This window comes from Pollachius pollachius (assembly GCF_949987615.1).
Source record: "Pollachius pollachius genome assembly, chromosome: 15".
Taxonomy (NCBI): Eukaryota; Metazoa; Chordata; class Actinopteri; order Gadiformes; family Gadidae; genus Pollachius; species Pollachius pollachius.
This window is the reverse complement of record NC_136948.1, coordinates 13280141-13302940: the sequence shown is the minus strand read 5'-3', so window position 1 is coordinate 13302940 and position 22800 is coordinate 13280141. Positions and strand designations below refer to the sequence as shown.

The 22800-nt window shown below is 45.5% G+C and overlaps 1 protein-coding gene across 1 annotated transcript; it reads right to left on the bottom strand.

Moving 5' to 3' along the window:
• Positions 1-3771: 3771 nt before the first annotated feature.
• LOC307087293 (synapse differentiation-inducing gene protein 1-like) lies at positions 3772-10723 on the bottom strand (the record flags this gene model as incomplete). Its single annotated transcript, XM_079752815.1, has 3 exons — positions 3772-3930; positions 5296-5433; positions 10223-10723. The coding sequence occupies 3 exons, from the start codon at positions 10721-10723 to the stop codon at positions 3772-3774; spliced, it is 798 nt and encodes a 265-aa protein (XP_079608941.1).
• Between the last annotated feature and the right edge of the window lie 12077 nt (positions 10724-22800).

Genomic DNA, 22800 nt, shown 5'->3' with positions numbered 1-22800 from the left:
ATCCTTATGTTCACTCATCATTTTATTGGCTACTGATGATGGATGAATTATCCTTATGTTCATTCTAAGCAGGGGGTCGATTTTCACGCTCGTTGACGTCAATATCGTTCTTGTTACTTTGGAACCAAATGAGCTGTGGTCTTTCAGATGTGTGCAGCAGTTATGGGATTTTTTAGGAGAAGTCATCTTTCTTTGAAATGGGCTTTTCGAGATGAGCCATTCAATAATCCACGGTATAAATTTACACAGGCTGCACTGTCAAGAGGCTTCTATGGGAGCCTGGAAGCATATGGATTGTGTTTTACCATATTGATGCAAGTCCCACTGACTGCAAACTCGGAAATCCTCCACTCCTGTTGCTTTTATTTAATTCCACCGTTCTATTACGGGTACACAGACATACATTTTTTAAGAGTACATGAGAGTTCATTAACGCTGAAGACTTGCGCAATGCATAATACATTTTCTGTCTATATTTAGAACGCACGCTTATTGCTTTGTATTTAAGGAATGCCATCATTTGTAGGCGATAATGATGAAGGTGTGGATAGTGCTTTACTCTCGATTGGGTAATTGATGCTGATTAATGCATTCAGGTGAATTATTATTCATGAATTGGGTTTTATGAACACAAAGCTGGAGAAACCCCCCCACAAAATCATGGTTGAACGCCTATCGTCACAATGGTACCTTATGTTGACATTGAGATGGAGAGCTACATATTTTATAGCTGTCATGGGGGGATGATTTAGTATTCCAGGAATTATGAAATATACATTCAGATCCCTCACAGCTTAAGAAATGCTCTCTGGAGAAGCTTCCAACTGCATTCTTTAAAACCCAAACTTGAGTTTTGCCGCTTTTATAAGCAAGCTGTATTTGTATAACCTATCGCTTGAAAAGCGGTAGGTTTGTGTCTATTTTGTCTGTGGTGTCTATGTTGGTGATTTGAATTAATGATGACAACTGTCTCAGGGAATTACATTTTCCTATTCCCTCCCCCCTATCATTACTCTTTTGCTGAGGTATTCACACATCATTATGGAATAAATACAATTTATTCATGGGTAAATTGGGTTTCCTTTGAATTTCCCCAAATACCAAGCCGGTGTCAGCCGGGCCGGGGAAAGTGCTGAGGGGAGAGTATTTCCCCCACACGATGTTTGTATGCCGCTGTTGTCCGTGCCGGGGCACAGATGACAGGTATTTCATCAAAGCAATGATAAGAATGTGGAAATGCCTCACAGTGGTGCGAACAGCCAAGTGCATCATGCTTCTTATTAATGTAGCGCTCAGCTCTAATGTCTTTTTGTCTCTCCACTGCCTTTCACACTGCTATCCTGCCCTTTGTTTGAGACCATTCATCTTTGTTCTCCCCTCTAGAACCCGTTTTCACTTCAGTCTCAGGCGCAGGGGAAACGATCCCTCACTCGGATTGGTATTAGCTCAAACTCAAAGACTAGCAAGTGACATTTAATTTTTTTGTTTTTGGATACGAGGCTCATTACAGGTTTCTAAAACCCAGTTAGGAAAGGCTACCGAGACACGCATTCACACACACACGCACACACTCACACACGCACATAGCACGCACATACATACACGCACATAGCACGCACCTAGGCCTATATATTTTTTATTCACGTGGGGGTGGTGATGACTAATACATTTTGCTTTTGCCAGTCCGAGCTTTGGTAAGCGGCGCGGCGTGGGTGTAAATTCACATCTACTGAGAGAGCGAAAACACAAGCAGCAGCAGCAGCAGCAGATGCAGCACTGCCTCTCAGCGCCGGCCCACTTCAACACGCACACGCCATGGGGCTCCCATTGACAAGAGCAGCACTTTGGCTCCTTGTCGGCCCTCGTAGGCCCCAGCCAAACTGTTTGTCCGTGCGCTGGGTTTCATGCAGTGGAGACTCAGGGCAGGTGGTGGGGGGGTTGGTGGTGGTTGGGGGAGTTGGAGTTTTGAAGCTACAGCATAAGAGACGCCAGGACAAACACAGAAGACGTGTGGTCTGTGCTCTCCTTGTGAGAGCAGCTCCCCCAACACCCTGCCCTGTTCAGAGGCTGAAGCGGTGAACCCAAATTTCTTTTATTATTTATTTATTTTTTTCCGGACACTCTTCGGACATCGACGCTTAGTCACGGGCACTTCTTAATATATTTCCTTGAAGTCCCGGGGCCTTGGCAGGTAAAGTCACCCGGAGGGCTGGGCTCTGAGTGATGCCCAGGCAGAGGCAGAAAAAACCATGCCAGCTCCGCAGTCCCTCGCCCACACCCCCCCACACCGCTGCAGAGGGCGTCGATATAACTCATCCCGGCCTAACAATACATTCTGACAGCCCAGTATAAGCACACAATCAATGATCCCTCTCTCTCTTCCTCGCTCCCCCTCCCTCTCTCTCGACACTCCTCACATTTCAAAGGGGTAATGAATAAAGAAAGAGAGTGAAAGAGAGAGAGGGGAGAGGAAACCAGACCATCATGCCAAACGCATTTATTGACGAGATTTACCCGCTGCACAATAAACATCAAATGAGCACTGTGATCACCGCTCATCACTTTTGTGTATGCCTCCTGAATTGCTTTTGTTGCTGCCCCCCCTCGCCCCCACCCTCCACCCCCCCAATCCCCCCTCGCCATCTCTTCCTCCAGCAGCCTCCGCTGTTAAGCCCTTTGTCCTCTTTGTTAATGGACTGTAATTACATGTGAGGAATATTTCTCCAATATACGTTTACACCACCACTTGACTTGGACGTTTTCAAGGTTGTTTTTAATTGAAACGTTTAACGTCGGTTACTGTAGGGTACGGGATCAGGGGGGTTGTGTGGGGATTGGGGGGCGGGGGGTTACACAATAGGGCTCGGTGCTGCATTGAGCTAGGAGCTGATAAGTGGTCTCTTTATAGTTTTCACTGTGTGGTACAAGCGGCTGTAAGTACAAGGTACAGACTTTGCACAAAAGTAGTCTCTCCGGTGCGATAGTGTTTTTTTCCAGTCCGTCGGCGCTCTTCATCTTTCATAATGGAATGCCGGGGCGGTATAATGGGAGTCCTTGGAATAAGAATAAAAAGTAGTATCCAGACCGATGGGGATGAGCTCCGAACGATATTCCGTCCACACAAGAGTCTCTCTCTGTCCTCGTTGGATCTCTTCCGCCCACATCCGGGCTGCTCCGACAGCCAGACGCATGTCCTGCATGTCCTTCATGTCCTACCTGTCCTACCTGGACAGATAGGACAGTAGGACATGTGGTTGGGCAGTGTCAGGTGCAGAGGGATGACACATCCCACGTTTGACCTCCATCTTTTCCTCTGCCTCTTTCTCCCTATCTTGTCCTTTCTCCCTCTCTCTCTCTGTTTATTCCTCGTTGTTTTTCCTTCCTCTAGCTCTTCCTCTCTGACGTCTTGCTCTGTTTCTCTCCCTCTCTCTCTTTATGTCTATATATCGCTTGCACTCTCTCCATTTTTTCTCTCTGCCTTCCACTCTCTTCCTATTGTTATCTCTCGCCTACTCTTCCTGTCTGTTCTCTCTCGGCCACTCTCTCCTCCACACTAACACCTGCGTCCACAGAATAATCTCCCTCTCTCCCTCGCCCTCTGTCTCTCACCCTCCCTCTCTCCCTCCCTCTCTCCCTCTTGCTCTCCCTTGCTCTCTGTCTGTCTGTCTGTCTATGTTTTGTGTCTTCCTCCCACTCTCTCTCTCTCTCTCTATATCTATGTGTCTGTCTCTCTGTCATCTGCTGGTGAGCCCCCCGCCCCCCCCCATGCCGCTATACGTGTCCAGGCTTGGACAGGTAGGCCATGAGGGCCACCACCACCGCCACGTAGACCCCCGCTCCCACGGTGATGGAGAGGGCCGCCAGGAACAGGGCTCGCCTGGAGTTCACGCCCGCCCGGGAGAAATCCCCTTTAGCAATGGCCTTGCCACTCTGTATGTAGAACACACACACGCACACATGGACACACAGACACGCCACACACACACACACACACACACACACGTGTAAACACATACACACACACATGGACACACATACACACACACACACAGGGACACACACACACATACACATGCACACACTTGCACACACGAAACGCACACACCGACATACAAACATGCAAATAAGAAGAGAGATGGTTTTGAGCTAGTATTACTCACAGCACCAAAAGACTGTGAGTAGGTGTAAAGCTTCAGTTAAAAGAGGAAAAAAAACAGAGAAAGGCTGCTGGGGAGCTATTAGTTGCCATGGCAATTAGGTCATTATCCCTTGACAGTGACGAATGGGATGTTTGGGTGTTTTGTTTTACTCAAGAGAAAAAAGAAAAGGAGAATAACATTGCTGTTTAATCTATTTATCCCTCTGACACATTTTTTATAGTCTCTTCCGGGGTAATTGTTTCTGCAATTAGTTGAGGAGATGGTGCATCTCCTCTGAGATAAATTGGTTGGGATTATTCTTTAAAGGTTGCAGGTTGTTGCTTTTTCTGCCAATGCAAGGCTGGAGTCCCAATTATATCAAAGTCATTAGACTTGCTTCGTGGACATGACAAATGTCAAGAAAAGTCCATGTAGAGCTGGGTGGAACCAATATTATGATAATTTTGTTCAAACAATATGTTTCTAATCCTGCCAATTGTTGCATTTATTTAAGGGAAACACAAAACATCTTCATATTTCTTATCACCTGAATTTATTAATAATTTACAGATAAAAGGATGTTGATATACAGTTCTTCTAGAATGATAAATTGTTGAAATCGACTTTAGTTTTTGAATGGCTTGTTATATCCTTTAATATCAATGCACTTGACCTTTGCTTCTGATTAACACAGATCATTTATTCATGAAGAAATGATCCTGCAACTCTCACACATATTTAGAGAAGGAAATAGGGTATATATATATTTATATATTCATGTGTTTCATAGCTATGAGGATTAACACCTTGACACCATGAAGACGCTATTCCACATAATCAAATACCAACAGGTCATCTCAAGGTTAAACTGACTAAATTCCACTTTTGGTATATCTAGGCTCATGTCATAATAACAGATATTTAATCAAGGTCTCCCCCAGCTCTCGGTCAAGGCAAACCATTTAATATTATTAATCTCTGTCTGGAAAAGATTAATTCATTAATTCAATGACTTGAGTCATTCACTTGAGAACCACAATGACACTGATGAAAGCCTGTGCTCCTGCCGGACCTTTGCTGGGGCATTGTCCAGTCTGTACATGCTATACATCCTGTATGTGTATGTATGCATGCTGGGGCCAGGCAGACTCTGTACCTTGTGCGAGTAGTAGAACGCCACAATGCCCAGTGGCCAGAAGCAGCAGAGCATGGAGAAGATAGCCAGACCCAGGTGGTCCCTGGGGGGCTGCATTAGGAAGTTGTCCTCGCTGTCACTGTCGCTGGAGCTGTCGCTCTGGGGGAGGCAGTGAAGAGTGAGAGAGATGGCAGACGTTGGTATTTTCAGCATGTCGCAGTTAGTATTTGCATATACCGATCGTAGATCTGTGAGGAGAACTTATAAATCATGTAGATATACATATCTCTATCTCTATTTATATTTATATATATATATATATATATATATATATATAGAGCTATATATGTATATGGTTATGTATATATCTCTATCTTAATCTATATCGATGTATCTCCATCTCTACCTTTATAGATATAAAGATACATCGATATAGATATAGATACATATAGATATGGATTTATATATATACATATATAGCCCTGATTACAGTACAACAATCATCATGGATATGATGGCTTCTCCATCTTTAAGGCATTCAGGTCTCTACTGGGACGTCCCTGCATCCCCATTGAATGTTTGGTGCTCTCATGATTGGTGACAAACACACCTATACACACACACACACACATACACACACACACACACACACACACACACACACACACACACACACACACACACACACACACACACACACACGCACACACACACACGCACACATAAACACGCACGTACACACATCCCATACAGCAGCCCAGTTTTCCCCGTTCCTCCAACCACACCGGGACATGATGTACTCGGCCGACCAGAGAGGATTTCCTCACTCTGTCGACACCCATGGGAGAGAGAGAGAGAGACAGATGAAAAGGGATTAGCAGATTGTTCCGTCATCGCTAGGTGACAGGAGTGGGGGGGCGAAAGACGCATCATGAATGTGCTGAATTGCCTCGGGAACCCAGGCCCCCCGCCCCCCACACTCCTCGTCAACCCTGGTAACTGGAGGAGGAGGAGGGGGGCGCGGTGCCTCCTAGATGCTGAACTGAGATCGCAGAGATGCTGGGCTAATGAAGGCCATTTAAAAGCCTTGCTTGCTTAATGCTGCATGTCTGCGGAGGGAGGCTGCAACACGAGAGAGACAGCCTCTTAAAGAGGAGACGGGCCAGGCGTGTCCACAGAAGATATTGGTTTGAATAAACATGGCCTCCCCACACGCACGGACACAGACACGCACACACACATACACTTACACACACTTAGAGGGACCCCTGATAGAATATGATTTGTGAGATTAAGAGAGTAACACTAAATCTAACTTTGTTGTTTGTTTACATTATATTGCAATAATAGTCAATTAATCGAATCCAAACAGGCTGGGTTAATGTCAACATTGATTTGCGTTATCCTTTAAATCCAGTCACGTCTGTATTGCTTTTCTTACAATTCGTCCAATGCATAACCACTTACATGACAAAGGGAATTGGTGATTTCAAACCCTGATTCTAGTACGATCTACCTTTAAAGAATTTATTTTTACTTTCCTCAACCAATCCCACCCTTTTGGCACGATTTGGCCATATCTGTGTAATGAAAACCATTTTAGTGATAACCTTGACTCTAATAGTGATTATGGGCTGATTGGATTGGATCGTGGCTCCGCTGGGGCATAATCTGGTTCGGGAACACCTGGAGTCCTTCCTTGCCTGACTCACCCAAACAGCAGCTGTCACCAGCTCCGCAAAACCTGGCTCTGCCTGAATGAGCCGCCAGTCACGGACTGGACTGCGGTGTGCTTCTCTCCCTTCATTTCATCGTATGATTTAGTACATGGCGAGCCCACTGACTACCCTGAGGGCAATGCTTCCAGGGTAGTCCCAGTCGGATGGTGTGTGTGTGTGCGTGCTTTCTTGCACGTGCGTGAGTGCGTTTGTGTGCGTGTGTGTGTGTGTGTGTGTGTGTGGGGGGGGGGGGGGCAGAGAGGTAAGGGGATAGTAAAACTAATGAGATCCACCAGCTAACATCACCTTGTTAGGGTCAACGGGCGACAGCAAAACCAAAACTCAAGGGAGTACGCAATCCACGAAGACGGGCACCATTATTCAAGACATCTACTGCCATTGGAATAATGCTGGGGTGGTATCTCCTCTACGGACTCCTTACCCACAATCCCCCTGTGTTCTGTCGCTACCACTCAACTGTGTGTGCAAGGCACACTGTGACAGTGTGAGAAGCAAACATAGAAACAACAGCAACAAAATCTGCCAAAGCCTGTATCCTTAGACTTAGACTAGAAAATGTGATTCTCTCTTTCTCTTCCTCACCATCTGTCTTTCTTTCTCTCTTTTAAAATGTAGCTGTTGGCAATACATCCTGACAGTAGCAACTTAAACCTCATCTAAATCGGGCCTGCAGTGATACAAAAGTATATTCAGTGTTTGTGTGCTTAGGTTAGTGATTCCTTTTTTTTCTGTGTTTGTTTTGTAGATATATGTTTGTGTTTTATAACCGTAGCCCAGAGACACAGGCAGAAAAAGTTTCAAAGTTTAGACCTGAAACTTGAGTTTAGGTTGCGATCACCAGTTTTTTGGTGGAAACTTTAAATTCCTGACTAGCCTGCTCTCAGAGTCCCTGCTTATTATTCAGGTGGGGGAAGGCATTCGTTATGGCATTAATGGCAGTCAGTGCTGCGTCTCCATCTATCTGCCTTCAACCAAAGTGACAGGAGCTGGAGCGATTGTCAAGGCCAGTTAAGGAGCTTGGCTTTTCTGCTGCCAACTTGGAGTGCAGGGTGTTTCACAAGTCTCACTGCATGAAATTAGATTTGCACCACTTCTTTAAAGATTTTCTTGGCTGCCACAGTTTTCGTTCCTTTATATCAGGTCGTCAACACGCTCTTAAGCCTAACTGTAATCATCCCGGCGGATAGAATAAATCCGATACAATCAGGCGTTGGGTTTTTTATTTTAAAATGATTGCAATCAACCTGAAGTGACTGAGAAATAATGGACCATTCAGGGGAGGCAAACGTGAATCATTCTCCCAATCTTTAAGATGAACCAGTCAATGAAATGAGGAGCGGCGCTGAGAAGAGTGGCTCATATTCTGTTTGAAAATGTCGCCAACGCTAATGAAGCATTGCTGTGGAATGAGAACGCTTCAGTTTTTTAATTGCCTTCTCAGTATTATGCGAGTGGCTCTTTAAAGGCCCCCTTCACACATGTTTTGAACTCTAAAATCTTGCATGAGAATCGTTTAACATGGCTTTGCCTCTGAAATGTTTTCTATGAAGATGGCTTGGCTGCATGGCCTATATCCTCCTTAAGAAGGCCACGATGATTAGACCATGAATAAACAAGTTGCGTTCCAACGCGAACCCGCCCACCCCTTCTCCTCTTGAGCTATATCGTTTGCATAGTAAGTAAATCATATGCATATTGGGCCATGCCTGGTTCATCCTATTTGTAACATCAACAAATTATGCTCCTAGATGCAAATTATGCTCTTGCATGCAGGCGTCACATCAACTCAGAGAGTAAGCAGGTGTAAAGGCGTTGAACACAGTGTTCACTGAAAGAAGGTGCAAATGGGAGTGAGGTTCCGTGCAATACATTACTTTGAGAGTGTTAGCTTAGCGCTATTTAAAAAAAGAATGTAGCAATAGTAATAGCAATGGACAACAGGATTGGAAAAACTTAAAATAACCCGGATATCTTTACAACTACACTCCTGTTGAATATCTTGTCAGGGAAATTTATCACAAAAATATGTGAATGAATATCTCATAATCAGTGAACAAATTGGAAAGACTAAGAAATGCAGAGATATAGTCCAAAATCCTGCCTTGGCCACCTGGTCCCGAGGGAATCTAGACTCCATCCATTCGACAGGCTTCAAGGAATAGAAGGAGATTGACACAATGGAATGACTGAATCTCATGGAACATTATTTTCTGATGCTAAATAGGATACACCGAGATATCTGCAAATTGGCGTTTGGCTGTATTAGCCAGATCAGACGAGTTGCGTAACTTTTGACCGTTTGCTCGGTTAGCGTGTGATTTCAGACAATCAAGCGCCATTGCAGAGAAATCTCGGGGTGTCCCTTTAATGCACACCTTGATAACCCTCAACAACATAACTCGAAGAAGTGCATCTTTCTGTTGGACACTTGATGATGTATTAAGCTTATGGTGATATTATGATGTGTTAAGCTTGCTGATATCGATAGATGATATCTATATCTGTGTCTGTGTAGCTCCAACGTTTTTCATGGCGGTACGCCCACTGTCTGCACCACTCAATTCCTAAATTGTTAAAAAGGTTGGGTGGGCAGTAATTCTATGTGATTGTTTATTGTCTGACTGGTGTCACAACAATGTGAAAGGAGACAATATCCCGTTATGATGCAGAGCTCTGCTGTCTAATTAGTAATCATGGCTATAAATATGCCTGAACATTGTTCTTCGCAACATAAAGTTTGAATACATCAGAGAGAATTCTCTTCGGGAATCATTGATTAAAGTGTATTATAGCTTAAATTACCATACCACCGCAGTGTAATTAATCTTAGCACGGCTATTAAGCTCTTCGGTAGAGATTTTGAATTTACAAGCAGATGCGGTGCTGTACATATCAATATGCTCTCATCTCCGTATAAATATTGATTAAAAATGCTAAATACCCTCGCCCCGTCTAAGAGTAGAGGATCTGGGGGTAAAGGACAGTGTAGAGGTCCCCCACGGACAGATACTGGGTTTGATCCCCAAGGTCTGAAAACACACCTGACGGCCCCCTTGAGCGAGAGGCCGAACCTCAACCTGCTCCAGCCGGTAGTTCAAACGCCACTGTGAGTGGCTTTGGGTTACACTGTCCCTAAATCCCTGTTCCCCAACCTTTGTTGTCGTTGGTTTAAAAGCCCCCAGTAAAAGCACGGCTCCCGGGGCCCTCACCTCGTACTCATGGGCGGGTTCCTCCTCCACGTCGTAGCAGACCGTCTGGATCTTCACCTCCTTCTCGGCGCCACTGCTGTCCTCTGTGGGTTCCTCTGTCTCCTCATCCTCCTCCTCCTCCTCTTCCTCATCCTCCCCCGCCGTGGACCCCCCGTCGGTGAGGGCCCGGCCCTTGCCCTCCGTGAAGGTGGTCTCCAAGCTCTCGCTGCGGCCTGAGTCCTTGCTGTGCAGGCTGACGCTGTCGGTGTACAGGATGAAGCCCGCCGGCCGGTAGAAGGCCTCCACGGCCAGGTGCAGCGACGTGGCGTCCAGGAACTCCTTGCTCTTAGTGGGGGCCGGCCGGCTATGGGGGCCGGCATACAGGTAGCCAATCAGGTCTCCCTGCCGGTGGTACTGCTGCTGCTGCTGCGGCTGAAGCTGGTGGTAGTTGCCGTGGTGAACCACATGTCTGCTGGAGGTCTTGTCCAGCAAGGGGTTCTGGAGCTCAGCCAGGCTCTCCATGATGGTGGGGGGGCCAGAGGGCAAGTGGCTGCTGGGTTAAATATCCAGGAGGCTGGGACCTGGAACAGAAAGAAACCTTGACCTTTCCGAGCCTCGTAGCGCATTAGTTAGGGGAGGACATCGAGAATATACTGCAGGGGGAGCCGCTGCAGTACTCTGGTTCAGGATGAGCTTAATCAGGAGAAATTACACAGAATGAGTCCAATGGCAAACAACATGGAAGTAGCGTTTGTTAAGCAGTGGTGCATGAGACAGGCTGAGCCCTCACGTCGCCATATGCCCTATGTTAATATATTGCCGCTTACATAACTGGATTTGTAACACCACAAGCTCGACCCTATCCGCATTAACTTATAGAGTGCGTGTGCGCGTGTGGTCTTGTGTGTGTGTGTGTGTGTATGTGTGTGTGTGTGTGTGTGTGTGTGTTTGCTTGTGTGAGTAGAGGTGTTATGGAAAGCAGCTTAAAAGCATCAACATGCAAATAATATACGTGTAGGGAAAAAGCCCATCCAGATCCTATATAGACACCATTTGCAAAAGCTCAATGCCACTGCCTTTAAAATAACAGCACTCCCGTCCATTCTGACAACGGTGTGACGAGATGCTGACAGGTTCAGCACAGCGCTGTCTCCGATTCCTTTTCATCTCCTCCTGGCCTCCAATTTCAAGTGTTGCTTTCTTTCTTTTTTTTGTTGCTTTCGTACTCCACTTTTGAGATAAAACCGAAGTACAAACAAAACACACACATGTTCACAACATGTGTGTGGACCAACACGGCAAGCGATTGCTGAATTAGTTTGGACTATCAACAGCCATACACGCCCTCAATAGTTTCTCTCTCTCTCTCTTTCCATGACATTTTGTAATTGAATGATTTGATGATGATTTTGTTATGTTTTAAGTTAGTCTTTGTTGCTAGTCGCACTCTTGGAATTAATCGGTTATAAACATCGTGCGCTCCTAACAGTCAGAAACAAAACCAAATGTCTAAAATATATCCAGAATGGTCAGCATATTACAGTCGTTACCTTGGCTCATACCTGTTGTATAAGAATATGCGGCGGACGTCTTCATTCCTCAATCCTCATCCTTCGAGGCTCGCGTCAAATCGATGGATGAGCACCAATGTCCAAATTCACAATTGGTAAAAAAAGAAAAAAAAGATCACCGAACAATAGCGACCAATTTTGGAAAGTAGTTTTCTGTGTGTCGATATGCATAGTCTCGGACGCCGAACTCGGCAGCGTGTGCCTGGGAGGACCAGGACGGCTAGACTAGACAGAGAGGTAGAATTTGCGCTCAACATCACGATGAGCGCAGCCTCCCCACAACTCCGCCAGCGACACTGCCAACTGATTGGCTGCAGAAATCCGCTGGAACGGCCGTTGCGGACATTGATGTCACAATGTTTCTATACTGTTCAACCTTTTCCTTTCATATTCGATCTTCCTTTCAGACAGCGTGACATGGATAAATTGCTCAAGAACTAAGTATAGGTTAACTTCAGTCCTTTAAAATCGAGGGATTGCATTCGTTGAGAAAAACAAAAACAGCAGGTGATTCACGGCCGGGTTTCATCATTGTTATTGTCTACTATGCCAGTACAATTGTGGGCTATAGATGGCAGCAACTTGAATCATCTACCTTATAAACAATAACTCTTCCCTGGCGACTCCCACCAGGGAACACGTCCTGAATAAAACCACCATTAAATTCATTCTGTATTTACATTTGATGAATATTTCATATCACAGGATATGCATTTATCATGAGTACGTCAATTTAGTTGTCCCCTTCAACCGGCCTGGCCTGTGGCTTAAAATGGTTCACATTCTAACAATTTATTATAGAGTTATCTACATATCATGCATATGGATGAACTTTTGATGCATACACAGTAAAGCACACACACACACACAGACACACACACACCAACAAGTATCTTACTTTATTCAACTGCCCTGGGAGATGAAAACGATTTACCCCAGCCTGATTTACAGAGTTTTATGCGGCTTGTTGTTCATGGAACCCTAAACAGCGAACCACTGGACACGGGTCCCATTCACAGGGGAGATTCATGCCGTATCCTGCACAATTGACCCATGAAAGTATCCCCGGCCTTTGTAATGTGCTTGGCGGCTATCCCCTTCCCTGCGTCGGCGGGAGGGGGAAACGTGGTGTACGAGAAGCAGTCTCGTGCGTTCATACGGCGGCGTGGGGAAGATGGCCGCCGCTCCCAGAGCCACCTTGTGTTCAAAGGGAAAGGTACTGGGCAACGTGGCGGGAAGAGATGTCCCTTTGATAGACAGCGCTCCCTCAAGAGGAAGCAAACGGATAAAGTGCTTTGGGAGAGAAGTGGGGGGCGGGGGGGGTTAAGAGTTGAACAACACCTTTTATAATCCACTCCCCTCCTCGCCTGCAACACAATCATTTCCTCTTTTCTGTCTCTCTCACACCTTCCCCTTCCATTAGCATTTGCAGAAACCCAATTGAAAACGCTGTCCCCTGGCACAACATTACTGCCAAGACAACGTGGAGACGCTTGGAACTGTTTAAGACAGAGCGATGGTCACATGATGTGCTTTTTTAATCTCAGCGCCGCTTTAGGGAGAAGTCGATGTTTCTACTTGGACCGGGTCCTGCTGCCAGCTTCCTGGCCGGACCACCGTGACTATTAATGGCCCACACTGTGAACTATTCTTCTGCTCCATTTTCCACTCCTCCTCTCTATATTTAGGCTCCAAGTCCCTACTGTACACAGTGGATGAAAAGGAAATGGCTTGTGGTTCACAGTCTGGTGATCCTAACAAGGACAAAGACATTGATGGGGAAATGCGTACGAAAGGGTAATTTTTAACGTTTGCTAATGTTCGGTCCTGGTTGACTTTGACTCAGAGTGAGTGGGAAAACCTCCGGTCTTTGTATGTTCCTCCTGCTGCGGTTATCTTGCATAACGACTTTTCAGAACCTCTCCCTCAGCCAATGCTGACCACGTGAACTTGGAAACGGTCCCTGGGGCCCATTAACCCAGCCTTAATCATTTAAACACTTTTTGAGAATTAATCGTCCTAATCCGATTTGCAGGGAACGTATCAAACCACTTAATTTGATCTGAGCTAGCCGGCTTTTGTCAATAAAGGAAGGGATTTAACTGGCTGTTCCCAAAGGGATCATTCAACGCCCATCCTATTTGATTAAACACTGAAACCAAGTGTATGCTACGCTAACGTCTCCGACCACCTACCCAGACCCAGGGCTAAGTGGGGACACAATAACACTGAGGCAATATCTAAATCCTGTCTGGTGGGAATCTACGTTGTCACCCTCTCAGTTCGCAATCTAGCCCATGCTCATCTAAGAATAGCACCAGTTCAATCCAAATGATTGGGACCTTTCCACCCCGGGGTATAAGTAGGACATCAGCAAGCTTTCCACAGCACAGCACCCATAAAAATAATCACCAATTTTCGACATACCGCTAGCCAGGTGTATTTGTGAAATATATCTCTAGATGAAATGTTCTGGCTGCTGATGTTTGCTGCAGACATCAGTGGTGCAACCTTCCTGGGGCTCCCATCAGGTATGATGCGAGGCTGGGATGGTTGAAAGGCTACGGAGGAATAGGGATGACGGTTTTGAACTTCCTTTTCAGGCAGGCCTGTTGCGCGCCCCAAGCTAAGCCCCTCTGGCTGGGCCAGTAACAGCTGTGCATCCCCTCTGATCCATTGGTTTTAAAATGAGACATTTGCATGCAGGTATGGTTGAAGAAGAGGGAGGAAGGTGGAGTAAAGGGAGGCAATCGGGGTATTAAATTGAGTGATGGAGGAGGAGGAATCCAACCCAGACACCTCTGAGTGTGAAATCGCTTCTCTTAAACTGTGACAATTTTGTCACATGCAAGCAAATGAAACCACGAGGCTTGAAGGCTGACCATAAGTTGGATTTATCTGCTTTGCATTTAATTCATTTGAAACACATCACTATTATTATAAAAATGAACTTCAGTTATTTGTATAGGCTCAAGTACACGCAAAGACATTGATTTATAGCTTTCTTTCTTCCAAAGCAAATAAAACAAGTGTGACTCCTTGGCTGATCTGCCGCTTAAACATAACAGCCAGAGGATGGTAACATTATTAGATGCAATTTCAATATTGTCTTTAAAAGTTGCCCGCTGTGTTAGTTTTCAAGGTCCTCATAAATGTTTTAACCTAATTATGTATAAATGAAACAAGGTTCTGGAAGCCCGCCCAAGTGGGCATGGGGGCGGTGCCAAGGCAATGGAAAAGTGCCGAGACCAGCAGGATTGCTGGGAACTTGTGGCAATGTGATTATCTTCTCCACATACTGATCGGATCTGTCTCATTAGATCAGCTCACTCCCGAGTGAAAATAGACAGATTCTTCCTGTCCCAAAACACTTATATCACTTAGGGCTTATTGTCAAAAGCAGATCTTCGATGTAGCTAGGCTGACAGAGCTCCGTTGCTAAGGGTACGCCATGGGAGACATGCAGATATGAACGACACCCCCCCAAAGTCAATCAAATGTCCCTCTTCCTCCAAGAGAAGCACATGCAATAAGGATGATGGGGAGAAGGGCTAAAACTCAGCAGATCCTTGGCAGGAGTACCGTAAGCAACCGTTTCACCCCAGCGAGAGGTTCTGTTTAGATTGATGGCTTCCTCTGCGGTGAGATCTCGAATTTTTTTCCATTAATGGAGCCCCGTTGATAATTTATTTGGACAGTTGCGCCGTTACACTATGAATAATGAAGTGGTCGTAGGATCATTAAAGTGATGGATTCCCTTTAATGTTGTTGTGTTGTCCCACATACAGCTAAATACCATATATTATAGAGAACAACATTATGCGTAGAATCATAACATATGGATTTGAAAAAGCATAAAAAACTAACAATAATCCCAGCGATTTTATGTTTACAACTCGTGTGATTTGTACAGGATTAAAGATAAAGAGCTTGATTGGATTTCTTTAGGAACGGCATTGTCCGTATCGATTGTGTGACAGGCTAATAGCCGGGGTACAAAATCCATGCTTGTCCAGTGATTGAGATCCTTCTACCACGTCATGTTTTAGGAAACCAGGCCATCCAGGTTGGCTTTCTAACTTAATCTCCTTCATCCATTAGTGTATAAATAGACAGCATTTAGCAAATCCCGCCATGTCAATGTGTCTCTGTGGGATGTCGCCTAAGTTTGATCTGTCTAGCATAAGTTTGATCTTCTCAGTCAAAGTAACAAGCATGAAAATACCTGCGCCAGACTCCATCATCACAAGGTTGTAAAGTCGGAGGGTTATCTGCCGGAAGCTGCATACATAAAAACACCATGGGTGCAACTCATAGACAGCCTGTCTGTTAGTAAGAGGATGAATTTCTTGTGGTCATGAAAATGCAAAGAGGGAGAGAGCGAGAGAGAGAGAGGGTGAGAGAGAGAGAGATAGAGAGACAGTGAGAGAGAAAGTTATAAATAGGTAATCTTTTTGAAGCCACTGTGGGCAAAAGGAGGCGCTCTGTGCTTCAGTGAGTCATCGCGGGTGTCTCCTTGCATCATGTCAGCTACCTGGGTCTCTGCATCTGTCACTGTAGCACCGACGGCCACGCAGATCACACAGGCGACGGTGCGACATGCACACACACACACACACACACGAGCACACACACCAACACACACACACCAACTTCCTCTTTCCAGGTAGCAGCTCTAATAAAAGGATTATAAACCCAAGAAAAAGTCCTTCGAAGTAGAAATACTCATCAAAATTCCCCTTATGGGTGCAGTTTCTGTTCGAATGCCGACCAACACATTTGTGGGCATGTAACTGACACCTTTACAGTGCACAGTAAAACCGAACTCTGAACGGTGAGCCTGGTACCCCAGTTGTACCGGTAACCAAGCTCATACGTTGCATTAGACTAGGCATTATGGTTTGATATTCTGTGTACATCTCCTCCGCTGCCGTCTGCTAGGTATTCGAATCGATATGTTCAACCATGCGTTTCGACGTCGACCCAGCTTGTTAGCACGCTGCGGATCTGGAGGAGGGTGTGGAAGTGTTCCTCCTGAGCTCACTGCTTCCGCGCCCAGCGTCGGTGGCTCCTCACAGGGCAAACAGAGGCGTTACTCCTGGACGGGGACCCATGGTGGCGGCTGCCAATCCCCCACTCCCGGCGCAGCTGTGACTAATAGAGAATTCAATCGCCTCGGGATTCTGAGAGATGGTCAATAGTTCAGGAGGAGCTGCGTGGAGAGGCTGTGCTCACACGGCAGCTCATCTCCTCTCACTATACTTCAAAAGGCCGTTAATGGATCCACGGCGAAGGGGATATGTGTGTGTGTGTGCGTGTGGTTGTGTGTCGTATTCTACCCCACAGTAAAAATATTAATAAATCCATACCTTCACAAGACACGAGCTTTGTCGGTGTGCTAGGCACCATGGTACTACGCTCAACATGAAATGTTGTGTAGGCTTGGCGTGCTTAGTACGAATCGATGGCTGCTCATGTTCTATCAAACCCAAGGGAAGACCAGAGGGGGGGGAGGGGGGGTTAGGGGAAATCATCAAGGAGCCAGAGGAAGATGGATGAGGGTTGCTTCAACCGCACTCATTGGCCCTCAGCTGTTCTGAGGTGTTCTTTAAGAGCCCGGCAGAGCTCGAGGGATGCCATATCAGCAGGAGCTGCTATCTCCAGGCAGAGTTTTGCAGAGGAGCAAGAGCAGACAATTTGTGTTGTTAATTCTGTCAGAATGTGTTGTTGTGTTGATATTAATGGCACATATTTTCAAAATGCATAATTCATCTCTTTTCTGCATCACCAAATCATCGGGATGTATCTGTGGTGCCACAGATACATAATTTCTTTACTTGTACCGTTTATGTTGATCCATTGGTGGTGGTGGAACAGATGTAAGGCCCGGAACTGTTAATCACACTTTTCTCTGCATGTAAGATAAACGAGTCTGTGGTTATGTAGCCACTCAATTGTCCTGTAAGTGTAGCAGTGCTTTCGGGCTCTGACAACGCCCAGCCCTGTATTATCAGAAGTAGATACAGATTAGGAGAAATACATCATCCAACGTCTCACATCATCCGCCACTACGTTACAGACAGTAAAGTTGTGCCGCGGGCCTTTGGCGGCTGAAAGCATATCCATATTTCATCGACATATCTATATTTTATTAAAGTGCTCATTAAGGTGAGCGATGGGCTCCCATCTGGGAGGTGTCTAATCGGTTCCGGTTTTAACCTGGTATGCGGGCGTACCACCGGTGAACTGGATTTCTCGCTTTACACTCGCAGGGGAATATCCAATTTATTAAGACATCTTCGGCTCATGTCGCCCGGCCCATTCGCCGACTGGAAACAGCCATCCAATAACCCATGCATGATATCATCGTCTCCTCTCCGCCGTATGTTTTATGGAAAGCAGTGTGTCTTGGCTCATGTATTTCAATAATAACAATAATGTCCTCGGAAAGTCTGGGCGGTGGGGGGGAAGGGTAGGGGGGTGGTCGTTGGGGCAAGCATTCGTGACACGTAGCTCAACATCTCAACTGACGTTATGCTGTTTGAAACCATATGGAGTGTTTAAGGATCAGCTGGTATCAGATGCTGCGTAATTAATAGGGATGGGAAACAGACAGACAGTTCCCATGAGCACTGTGTCTCTGTTTGTGAGTGTGTATCGTGTGTGTATATTCAATAGGTTTCAAAAAAAAAAGAGGGGTATCCATGGTAACCTAGACATTGGGTGAGGAGGATGAGGGAGGATAAAGAGAAGGAAACTTTGTTATTCATACCTGGTAACGGTTAGACAGGTCATTAAGGAGCAGGTAGGGGTTAGACAGTCAATACAGAGACAGGTCATTAAGGAGGAGGTAGGAGCTAGTTCGACATTGAATGCAGAGAGAGGTCATTAAGGAGCAGTTAGGGGCTAAACAGTGGATACAGAGATAAGTCATTAAGGAGCTGGTAGGGGCTAGACAGTCAATACAGGGACAGGTCATTAAGGAGCAGGTAGGGGCTAGACAGTCAATACAGAGATGGGTCGTTAAGGAGGAGGTAGGAGCTAGTTCGACATTGAATGCAGAGAGAGGTCATTAAGGAGCAGTTAGGGGCTAAACAGTGGATACAGAGATAAGTCATTAAGGAGCTGGTAGGGGCTAGACAGTCAATACAGGGACAGGTCATTAAGGAGCAGGTAGGGGCTAGACAGTCAATACAGAGATGGGTCGTTAAGGAGCTAGTAGGGGTTAGAGAGTGAATACAGACAGGTTATTAAGGAGCTAGCAGGGGCTAGATAGTTAATAGAGATGGGTCATTAAGGGGCAGGTAGGAGCTAGACAGTCAATACAGAGAGTAGTCATTAAGGAGCAGTAAAGGGGCTGGACATGTTGTTTAAGGATGCCTACAGGAAGGTGACCATAAATAATACAATGCATAAATAACAGCAATGTGTCTTTAATGACATACACCTTTGAAAGTTGTGTAGATGCATTACCTTCTTGACTGACATTTAATGGAATCCATTTTGAAGATGAACAAAAGTGGTATTGCATGCATTATTCACAATAGGCTTTCCTCAGAATAGATGGTAAGTTATCATTTTGACATGTAAATACAAATGCCATTTTATGTGTTCTTGAATCTTTTTAGTAGAGACAAATTTGCCAGACTTGTTAAGGACATGTTTGAATTCCTTGACCATGTCTTCCCAAAGCATGCTACAGAATGCTTTGGGAAGCACGCACTGTAGCACGCTGCACGCTAGCATCCCCGATAATGCACTGCTGCTTCTCCCGTGAGGGAATGTGAGGCTTTGTGACATGCTAGGGGGGTTCATCGCTAAGCTGCAGTATAAAGCCGGAACCTGAATATAGCTCTAGCTAGCGCTGTCCCCTCGCATTACCTCCATCCTTGCTTCTCCAGCTCACCGGGCGTGAAAAGGGTCAAAGTTCATGCAAGGTCGCCGAGAAGTGTGCAGAAAGTTGTCGGCAGGCTAGTCGATCAGGACACTGCAATCACCTGACTCGTCCGATAGTAGTCTGATTCAGGAGGTCATAAGCAGGTCGAGGATGAGGACTGAAAAGACAGTCCTAGGACACCGCCCAATGGCACTCCGTTTGGCTGTTTTCACAAAGTTAGCCGATCCCGAGAGTAAGCCGAGCCCCAGCCGGCGTTCCCCCTCAGGTGTGCCGGCATCGACGCACACATCGTACCCTATTAGGACGAGCAGTTGGCCTCTCCCCCGGGGTCGGCGGCGCCCAGATGGCGGCGAGACGTTTAGCACCTCCGGAGGCGTCAGACCGAACGTAACCCGCGGTCAGCCGAAAGATGACGGCCGGCCCCGCCGCGACAGGACCTGAATATTCAGAGGAGGATTCACACCAGGAGGTGCATCCGGGAGCAGCAGCATGATCCATGGGCTCTTGACTTGAGTGTGAGAAATGACAACAGTGCGGATGCAACGGTGAGTTAAAGTGTACGGTTTGAAGTTTTTCTATGAGTTGTTCTGATGAGAAGATAGGCTACTTGGCTGACTATGGGAAGCTTCAAGCGAACGCCAGGCAATGTACAGTAAAAATAGAGTCGATGGGGATTTTCCATGATTAGATCTTCAACTTTTTGATTGAACCGTCTTGGTCATTTTCCGATGCTGATTTTTGCGATTTCGGTAATTTCCTCCTGCATATTGATCAAAGCACTGCTGTTCATGCCGTCATAGCTGCCAACCACATGACAGCTACTATGGTAGAAAATAATGAAGGTTTAAAAGGATATCTCTACCAAATGTTGGAATTTATTTGTGGAGAGAAATGTACCAGTAGTTGGGGGAGGGGCAGGCTCCAGACCCTGTTCCATTGTTGACACCTCAGAGGGTCCGCAGTTGACCGGCAAACACTCAGACAGATCCCTATGTACTCAATGACATCAGTCTATTTCTCAGTTCACTTAATAAGTATACGTATAAGCAAGGGCGTAGGAACCGTGGGGGACGGAGGGGACGTGTCCCCTCCAATATTGGAGACAGGCGCATTTTATTTTGAAAGCGCAACACAGCGTCTTGTCACCGCTTCTTATTCTAAAAAACTGGATGATTGAGCGTGCAACTAAATAATTGATTTGATATTTATCAGTTCATTACTGCCATTCAAAATGTGTTTTCCTTTACATTTACAAATGTATCTTTTTAGTAGAATAAAATATATTTGTGAATTTTTTCAGTGTAGTTAATTTATGACATATTTCTGTTCAAACCATTAACGGATCTGTCAGGTTCCGATATGTGTCCCCCCCAATGTTAAACTCTTTCCTACGCCCTTGCGTATAAGTATAAGTAAGGTCAACTTTAAGTATAAATTATGCAAGAATACAAGGTAAATATATTTACAATGGAGCCAAATGTTAAACACTATTGATATTACCTGGCGTTCCTGTGTCTAACAAATGCCTGCTTTCTTGATGAACCCCCGACGCCTCATGTAAATGGATCTTACAGAAACATCTGTTACCCCTTATGGTTTCTCGTCTGTGGCTTTAGAATGTATATTCGGTAGGCTTCAAGTTAGAGTTAAGTTAACACATTTTTAAATGAATATTGCTTACACAGGGCTCATCTATTAAACACATGTGGTAAGTCATGGTGATTTAAGATCAGGTTAATAAACAAGGCGATGAATGGATTTTAATCAAATACCTCACTTCATATAACTGTAATGCATAATGTGTAAACTTCACATAACTGTTATGTTTAAAATGTAACTCTTTTGTATCTAATGCTTGAATGTATGAATGTATGTATCCACGTGGGGAGTGAAGATAAATGTTAATGGGGACCGGGGAGGGCCCGTAGATTTGATTTTAGAGCTCTGTGATTGATCTAGGAAATCACAGATGCTGAAGTTACCTCAGAGATCCCGAGCCGGATGGGCCAGTTATTTTGCAATCCAACTCATGTGATTTTGTTACTCTCTGCGGTGACAATAAAGCCTTGATCATTCAACCCTAGTCCTTCTCAACCTCTCGTAATTGGTTAGGGTTAGGGTTGAGTATCAGACCATGTGTTTTATCCACGACACTACCTATACAACTAACTATATACAAGATACGTTCATATTCAGCATCGCTGTCCAAATCATCCGATAATCTTTTAGAGTGAGTGTTATGGCTCTGTACAGGGGAACTCTCCGCCCAGTAAATAAACCGCCACAGAGTGAACACCGACAGCAACATAATATTCACATCGCGTCATTTTTTTTCTAAAGCCATTAAATCACAGTTCTGAAGGGCTACCCGGGTCACGTTATGTAACCACAGACCCGGAAGGAAAAACAAACAACAAACTTAATCTGAGGAAAGAAACCTTTGGAAGGAACACAGTAAGAGGGATCTCTGCTCCATGGGGAGGAGGGATCCCTTTGGAGTTAGGAGTGCACTAAGTCCCATAATGGTAGGGTAAGGGTCAGGGTAAGGCTTAGGGTTAGGGAAAGGATTAGCTTTTAAACACAATGCAAGACAGTGCGTAGATTGGCCAATGTTGGAGTCAGCTGGGCTATCGCTGGTTGGGAACCAGACAAATCTGCAAGCTCATGTTTTATCTGCCCTGGCAAATTCTTCTTGTCCCCCTCCCGTTCAGACAGATTTCCAGCACTGGCAAATCACAACAGTCAATCTAATGTAATTAAGGCAGGTGTAACATAATGACAGTACAGAGGAGCATCCTAGGGGAGTGCTGTTGAGGCCTTTTCATACACAAACCAAGACGACTGCCACTGATGTGTCACCCGTTCTGTTGCTCTGATTGTTTGTAGGTCTATCCAAATGCTCCCAGGGGCATACTGCAAATTACCTGAGAGGTTCTAGACTAATTTGCATTTGCGATTTGGTCTGGCGATGTCACGCTACCTTTTCGGTCATTAAATTGTGTCGAATCAACTTCATAAATTGCTGAGCCGTCAGCTGATTTCTGTTGATTACAAGCAGCCCCACTCAGCCATGACAGCTAGCAATAAGAGCAGAGACATCGTCCATATTGGGAGAGCTGTGTAGCGTGTAA